Source organism: Otolemur garnettii, unplaced genomic scaffold (assembly GCF_000181295.1).
Source record: "Otolemur garnettii isolate 467f Iridium unplaced genomic scaffold, OtoGar3 scaffold00047, whole genome shotgun sequence".
NCBI classification, from domain to species: domain Eukaryota; kingdom Metazoa; phylum Chordata; class Mammalia; order Primates; family Galagidae; genus Otolemur; species Otolemur garnettii.
Window position 1 is genome coordinate 663,840 of NW_003852442.1, and position 8,450 is coordinate 672,289.

The following is an 8,450-nucleotide window of genomic DNA, read 5'->3' on the forward strand; positions in this document are numbered from 1 at the left end:
GACCCACTGAAGAGTCTGCGGAAATCTCTTTGCGCCAGTTCTGGGGGGATTCTGAGAACTTATCCAGGTACCAAGCAAGACAGGGAGGACAGATGAGAACTCTGAGGTTCAAGAGAGGCGAGTGGCCTGCCCAGCCTCCCCCTGGCTGGGACTTTGTTCTCCTGGGGCCACACCCTGGTGCTTCCCTGCAGCTTACCACAAAGCCAGGGGTCTGCCAAGAAATGAACTCCTGGTGAACAGACAAGAACTGTGGGCAGGATCAGGCCCTTCAAAGGTCTGAAGACAGCACTCCCAAAATAAATCTCTTAGCTAAACAGACATTTTCCAAAAGGCATCATCATTTCCCAGAATACAGAGTGACCTAGAAACTGGGACCAGAAAATAACCTCTGAAATGCAGGCGGCTTTCTTCCTTCCCTCTTCCCCCCTCATTCCCTTCCTTCTTTTTGTCTTTCATTTTTTTCTCTTTTTAAAAGAGCTGTTTAATCGTTGACTGCTGTAGTATCTTCATTTATTTATTCCTTTAACAGACATTGATGGAGCCATTAGCATATGCCAAGTCCTGTCATGAGCACTGTGATTCCAAAAGCTGAAAATCCCAGTGAATTCATTAATTAAAAACTGCAGATGGGTTCGTACCACATGTCTGTTCATGTCAGTATAATTATCACTGCAGGTAACTTCGAGGCAGAATAGAGTAGAGCAGCGGTTCTCAACCTGTGGATCGTGAACTGTATTAAAGGGTCGTGGCATGAGGAAGGTTGAGAACCACTGGAGTGGAGAAAGAATAGAGTCCAAAGCCAGACACCCTTTCATTTACATCTCACCTGTGCCATATGCTAGCTGTGTGGCTTTGGGCAGGTAATTCTAAGCCTTGCCTTCACCTATGTAAAATGGGGATGAGGATACCTAGAGATGGTGTTTTTAAAGAACCTAAAACATAATAGGTGTGTTAAATAAAAGATAGCTTTCTATTATTACTAAATATTTATCAAAATCTTCCATTTCTATTTTTTATTTGGCTTTATAGGTTTAACTGCCATGTTGTTTGGTGCATACAGATTTGATTTTCATATTTCTTCATACATTGTACCTTTTATGCTATTAACTAACGAATGGCTTTGTCCCCTTCAATATGTTTAACCTTAAATTCTGCTTTATCAAATAGTAATATTGCCCCTCCTGCCTTGTTTGTATTTAGCTGGAACAGCTTTGTCCATCCCCTTATTTTTAAATCATTTTAAAATCTAAATCTTTTTGTCTTTGATAGCTGAATTTGGTATCAACATTGATATCGATTGTTTTATTCCATCATAAAAATTCCAACTGAACTCAGTTTTAGCTGAATAGGTTTCAAGAAGAAAAAAAAGGACTCGTCTAAAAAGAAAAAAGATGGAAAAAAGCTTAGTCACGAAGGCTGCTTTGACTTTACAAAACTGAGTGACCTCACCTTTACAGGAATCTGGAACAAATGGAGGCAGATGGGGGGGGCGAGAATGAGAAGAGGGTGAGTGAAATGTCAGCAGGAGATGAAGGATGCTGATCTAATCCTAGGATTTTAGATCGAGAAGATTCCCTCAACTAAGTACTTCCAGCCCTTGGCCTTTCTACAGAGAGGGAAACCGCATGGCAAGATCTCACAGCCTGTTGGCAACAGAACTGGGACCACACTCACGTCTTCTGGGTCACCACATCCGTAAACCCTGGACACAGACTACGTTCTGGAGGATTCACCTAAGAAAAACCAGGCTAAAGCTGCCTCGCTGACGACAGAAGGGGAAAATGGAAGAAGGGATTCTAGTAAAAAGAGAGTGGCGATTAACAAGCAGTAAATTAGGGGCAGTTAGTATTTTCTTCTGCTTTTACCCACATGTGTGCCTGGCCCAAAAGAAAGCATCAAGTCGGGTGACCTCGGTCCTTTGAATGCATCAGAAGAGCTGGAAAGAGCGTTAAATATCTGGGAGAATAAAGTATGGGGAGCATGAAAGCCTTCAAACCGAGAAAAACGATCATGAGATGAGGCAGCCCTGCATCTACATTCATAGGACAGGTAGATGGAAGCACCTCCACCTCTGTAAGTGGGGGAATCGGGCAACGGTTGCAGAAATGAGTGGTCTAAATTTGCATAGAGGCACTGGAATAAAATCTCAAGTGTCCAGGCCTCACAACTTGGTTTTTGAGGTCTTAACAGGCTGAGAGACGTGGTCAACAGCATACTCACATCTGCGTAGATGTTGGTTCCAAACACAGGAGCCCAGTAGGCAGGTTCGTCTTTACAGTAGGCTGGACAGTGAACTCTGGAAAACAAGAGGCACGTATGTAAAAGATGGGATCGGAGGAAGACAAGACTTGCACTGGCTCCTTGTATTTGAATTTCAGAGGGAAGGAAACTACCCTCTTTAAGAAAATCAGCACCTGACTCACCCTAGCCATGGAAAAGGTATTTTGTTTTTCTTAAATCGTGTCTTTAGGAAATAAAAAACAATTAAAAAGAGATTTGCACAAACAAAAAGGTGAAAAGTATGGAAAATCTAAGAGACGTGAATGTGGAATTGTGAGATGGTGCCTCCCGCTCTTGGGAGTTGGCCAGTTCATGTCATGGGCACGGTATAGAGATTATAATCTATAGGCTTCTTTTTTAGGCCACTCCCCTATGTGGGGAGGAAAAGGTGGAGAGCCCTCAGCTCAGTGAGTCACAGAATATTCCAAGGAGGGGCCGCTGATAACCCCAGGCAAGAAGGGTTAGTTCACCTGTGTCAGTCACTACAGCCCCACTGAAGGCCCAAGGGATGGGGAGGTATCCTCAAGCCGGAAATGGGTGGACCCTAGGTGGTTTGAGAGATTCAAACCAGGAAAGAGCAGGAGAGTTCCTTAAGAAAAGGTCTTTTGTGTTTATCTGGAACAGTCCCTGTGGGCTGGAGCCCAGGGACCAAGAAACCAAAATGGCAGCCAGAAGCCATCTGGGATCTGGCCAGAGGCTACAGAATTTGAAACAGTTCTTCGGGGTGGAGAGAAAGGGTACCTACGTGTAGATTTTTAAAACCAAAAAGTTCTCAGCTAGCCCAAGGGGTAGAATAAGATATAAAAAGGAAAAAGAAAAGAGAAGAATTGGGGCATCTGAGAATACTCCTTCCTTCTCCTGGAACGGCAGGTCAGAAGCTGAATGTTTCAGATGCTGGACTCTGTTGAGTTTTTCTTTTTTGTTTGTATTTTCTAAAATTACTTCTCTCTGCTTCTCTTTAATATTTGGGGTACTAAAAGGTCATTATCCCCACTGGGGGGTGGTCAAAGAAAAGCCCCAGGGGAGATGCCTCCCCCCCATTACTCTTCTTCCCAGGCAGGGACCCTCCCAGGGCTTTTTCCTGCTCAGCCCTGAGGTCCCCACCTGTTGTCCCTGGAGAACCCACTGAGTCACCACCCATCCTGAGCCTTTATCTTCAGAGCCTGTCCACCCAGGGTACGGGGGCTTCCCACCATACTTCTAGCTTCACAGTGGAGCTAAGGCAGAAAGCTTGCTCCGTGTGAAGGTAGCTTTGTTTCTTGATGCGTCTTCTGAAGGCTGGGAACAACTATACACAAGTGAGTGTGACCCAGGGACGTGGGCTGTCTCCACCCAAGGAGACTCCTCTGCACCCCCTCGGCGAAGCTCTCCCAGGCACTGCGGAGATGAATGTTACCTTTACTTTAAGCCGTGAGGCATCACTCTCAAGAACTAGTTCAGTCAGGTTTGGGCAGATACCGGCAGAACCTATTCCCTGGACAAACTAGTACACCTAGCGGATGGGACGCAGCATGGAGATGGGACAGAACAAACTTCCGATGCACTCAGCACGAGGGATACGTCTCAAAAATGACACGGAGCAAAAGAAGTCAGATGCAAAAATCCACAGTGACACCTCCGTAACTTGGTTGAAAAGGCAAAATTATAGAGACAGGAGGGAGTTCCTCAGAAGCAGGGGTTTGGGGGAGGGGGGACTAACCGCCAAGGTGCTCTCTGGGGCGAGTGTGACATCCTACATCTTGATGTGGTGGTCGTGGCCCCGTGTAGCATTTGCCCAAACACCTCCAACTGTGTACTCAACAATGGACAGACTTCATTGTGGCTGTCAGTGAAGCTGGGTTTTTATTTATTTATTTATTTATTTATTTATAGTTTTTTGAGACAGAGTCTCACTTTGTCACCCGCGGTAGAGTATCGTGGTGTCACCGCTCACAGCAACCTCAAACTCCTGGGCTCAAGTGATTCTCTTGCCTCAGCTTCCCGAGTAGCTGGGACTACAGGCACTGCCACAATGCCAGGCTCTTTTTAGAGATGAGGTCTTGCTCTGGCTCAGGTTAGTCTCCAACTCATGAGCTCAGGCAATCCACCTGCCTCAGCCTCCCAGAGTGCTAGGATTGCAGGCATGGGTCACCGCCACCCAGCCTGAAGCTAGGTTTTTAAAAGCTTCTTACATGATTCACAGGAAGTCTTACAGATCAAGCACCAGAAATGACAAGCTAATCTAGAGTGCATGTGTGACATCTCAACTGCTAGGGTAGAGCTGATCTAATGCACAAGAATGACAGGTCTCCAGGACTGTCCCAGGTGGGGTGGGAAGAGCTTTGAGGCCAGCACGGTTGTGCTAAAGTTGATACAAGTACACTCTCCAGTGGGGAAAAAAGCACAGCCAAGTGGCACATCATCCCTTCTCAGTAACAGCTGCTAGAGCAAGGTCCTGGGACCCTGCTGCACACTGGAGTCACCTGGTGAGGCCTCTGGGCCGGGCCCCGGGAATTGTCGATGCCTTCACCCAGAGCTCCTAGCACATAGCCTAGACTGAGAGCCAGTGTCTGAGGGTCTAGTGGTCCTTGGCTGTGAACACAAGGATTGATTTCCTCGTGCACCCCAGCATGGAACCACCATCACTCAGCCCCAGTATAGGCAAAACCAGATGCCAGTGACATCCTGTGAAAAGGCGATGTCCCTGCGCCTGACAGGAGAGACCCTGCTTCCCCCAAGCCTGCCCTGACTCTTGGCAACAGCTTCCTGAAATCCCCTCCTGAAGCCTTACCTTGGGCAGTGGGTTGCTGGCTTTTCAAATGGGCAGAGCTGAGCAACAGTGGTGTAGCAGTCCAAGTCCTGCACTGTGAATGGGAACACAGAGGGAGAGGAAGAGGGTGAGGTCCCTGGCGAGCCTGGACCTCAGGCTACATGCCTGTGAAATGGGCCATGCAACCATCCAACAGAGGGGTCCAGAGTACGCCACTGGGGTCATGAGGAGATCATCAAAATCAAGTTTACAAGAACGTTTAAAGTTGAAGAAATATATTTCTGACAAACCATTATTTAGGGAAAAATTTAGGCTTCCAAATTGTATGGAATTCCATTTCAAATTTTAAAGGCTATCAATATATATACTATCAATATACATACTTTAAATACATAGAGAAAATAAACAGGAATATCCACCAAAATGTTCCCAGTGGTTATCTCTGACAAGTAGAATTTAGGTCAAGTCAGTTTTTAAAAATTGTTCCTTTGGGTTAGGCATGGGAGCTTACACCTATAATCCCACCACCCTGGGAGGCTAAGGCAGGTAGATTGCTTGAGCTCAGGAGTTCGTGACCAGCCTAAGCAAAACCAAGACACTGTCTTTATTAAAAATGGAAAAACTAGCTGGGTGTTGTGGTGGGCACCTGTAATCTCAGCTACTCAGGAGGCTGAAGCAAGATGACTGCGTGAGCCCAAGAGTTTGAGGTTGCTGTGAGCAATGATGCCACAGCACTCTACCCAGGGTGACAGAGTGAGACTCTGTCTCAAAAAAAAAGGAAAAAAAATTTTAAATAGATACAAAATAAAAAATTATTCCTCTGTATTTTTAAATTATCTAGAACAAACAGGTACTCTTTTTGTGATAAGAAAAAAGTGCTGGGTGGCCCCTGTGGCTCAGTGGGTAGGGCACCGGCCCCATATAGTGAGGGTGGCAGGTTCGAACCTGGCCCCAGCCAAACTGCAACAACAACAACAAAAATAGCCGGGCCTTGTGGCAGGTGCCTGTAGTCCCAGCTACTCGGGAGGCTGAGGCAAGAGAATTGCCTAAGCCCACGAGTTGGAGATTGCTGTGAGCTGTGATGCTATAGCACTCTACCAATGGCAATAAAGGGAGACTCTGTCTCTAAAAAAAAAAGAAAGAAAAAAGTGCTATTATACATTTTTATGAAGATGTCTAATCAGATATTCTTATATCCCAGACGAATGACAAGAGTCACTTTCCCAAAGGGAAGCAGTGGATGCTGAAATGGTTTTCCTGCATCCTGACCTGCCCGGTATCACTCTAACTGAAGACTCAGTCAGGCTACTATAACCTTGCTCTCCCACCCTGGCCTCCTGCCCTCCCACCCAGGCCTTCTGCCCTCCCACCCAGGCCTCCTGCCCTCCCACCCAGGCCTTCTGCCCTGCCAAATGAACATACCCAAAAAAGCAATGTAAAAAGCTGGGCCAGAGAGGGCAAATATATGCCATGCACTTCCCCCAGTCTCCCTCTCCTGTCTGTGGCAGACATTACTAATCTATCTATCGAGCTCTGGGCAGCCAATCCATACAAAGTGGCACATCCAGGGAAATCTCTAGCCCCAGATATCAGGATTTCTGTGACATTCATCTGGCAACCTCAGGCCTGTGTTTCAGGCTCAGCAATGTGAGGCCAGTTTCAAGTCCAGATATGCTTAGAAACTGGTTAAAGATACGACCTCCTCAGAAACCTCTTGAAAAAGGCTTTGCAATGCTTAGAACAACGTTAACAGGCATGATTAACATTAAAACATTAACTAAATCCAAGATAGTGATATTAGGTCATATACGAGACCAGGCAGCTTACCTTTTACTTTTGATACCATGAATGAGCTGGAAGGCTTGTATTTGCTGTGAAAGAAAACATTTGGTAAGTGCAAACAGCATTGCCTTTAAAAATGCACACTTAAAAAAAAATGCACACTTAACTCTAGCACTTATTTACAGCCTCAGCTTTACACTTTCCTGCCTGCCCCCCATCAGCCTGAAAGCTCTCAGAATATTCTAGACTGCATCAAGCCTTCTTAAACTTTTTTTGTATCTAAGATGCCTCTGGCAGTCTTGTGAAGCCTACAGACCCCTTCTAAGGAGTTCCAAAAACATCTAAGATCAATTTGAAATCTGACAAAGGAAATCAGTTATTATTAATGTTCTCAAGGCCTGAAAGCCCATCTGCGTCCCAGTTAAAGCTGTGCCTCCATATTCACGCATTAACCAGCCAAATCCAGAGGTAGGAGGTGGACCAGGGGCTGTGTTTCAAGAAATCGGCAGCACTGGGACTCTTCCAGTGAGAAAGACCCCTGCCCTGCTAATGCCAGTCTGGTTTGCAGCCAAAATTTGTCATGGGAGGAAATACTGCATTTCGACGAGAGAATGAAACTGTCCATTGTTTGGCAACCATGTCCGCAGACTCCTGAATTCTAAACCATGGAGAACCCCTGCTCTGGATGCAAAGGTGGCCACTGGGCGGGACAAGATGCCTCCGGGACAAGCATCGCAGGTAACACGGGATCAGAACCTGAGGCCGTGCTCTGGCGGCAGGGCTGCCTGCATAGAGCCTCTTTAGCTGGGTGTTGAGGTGGCCCCGGCAGCGTTTACACCAGTGTTTCCTTTGCTCCTTTTAAACTTCCTTGCTCTTCACTGTTCACCTCACCACTCAGCACTTAGGCGGAAAAGGAACATAGCAACATCACCTGACAACCAAGAGTCCTCAAAGGGAAGTGACTCTTCTCATTTTTTTAAATTCCCAAGTGGCCTCAGTTTGGACAGGTCGTGCCACCTTGTAACAATCATGAGAGCGACCGTTCAATCCTTTGTCACAGACCCTGGGATGGGCGTTTGACACTGGCGAGTCCCTGAATCGCCCTTCTAAGTGTACATCCCACGGGCAGTGTTCAAAGATACCAGAGATGCACCGTGGCCGAGGCTGGAGTGAGGGCGAGTGGGGTCCTCCATGTCCCCTGCTGTGCCAGGTGCAGGGTCCTGGCTGGGAAGGGGGATCCTGAGTGTTCTGAGGGCTCAGAGACAGCCCTTTCCTAACTGGCTTGTTTCTCTGTGCAGACCAGCTCCTGCTAGGACTCTCCTTGTGCATGAAGACCCTGCCACCCCCAGAGGAGGAGAGACAGGAGCCACATGGCAGGGAAGAAGTGGAACCGGGTCTGTTTGACCTGGCAGCCCTGCACCAGGTTCCACAGGCTCTGGGGTCACCTTATGGCTCTGGCTCTATACACAGAACAGGTGGGAACACCCCTGAGTGCCCTTCCCCACTGCTCTAGAGGAAGTCAGATGAGGAGGAAGACTTGCCCCTCCATCCGTCCACTCTCTGTGACAATCATTATCTTGGGAGGAAAGTGGGGACATTAAAAAACTAAAAGACCTCATTCTTTAGGGAGCAGAAAAAA

At 47.0% G+C, this 8,450-nt stretch overlaps 1 protein-coding gene across 1 annotated transcript in view; it reads right to left on the reverse strand.

Moving 5' to 3' along the window:
• The window catches only part of CRISPLD2 (cysteine rich secretory protein LCCL domain containing 2), a 63,613-nt gene that overhangs the window by 17,033 nt on the left and 38,130 nt on the right, over window positions 1-8,450 (reverse strand). Inside the window, exons 11-13 of the mRNA XM_003791289.3 lie at window positions 6,857-6,900; window positions 5,051-5,123; window positions 2,221-2,296 (exon numbers count right to left, since the gene is read on the reverse strand). Coding sequence (XP_003791337.1) covers window positions 2,221-2,296; window positions 5,051-5,123; window positions 6,857-6,900 — 193 coding nt within the window. The remainder of the gene's footprint in view (window positions 1-2,220; window positions 2,297-5,050; window positions 5,124-6,856; window positions 6,901-8,450) is intronic.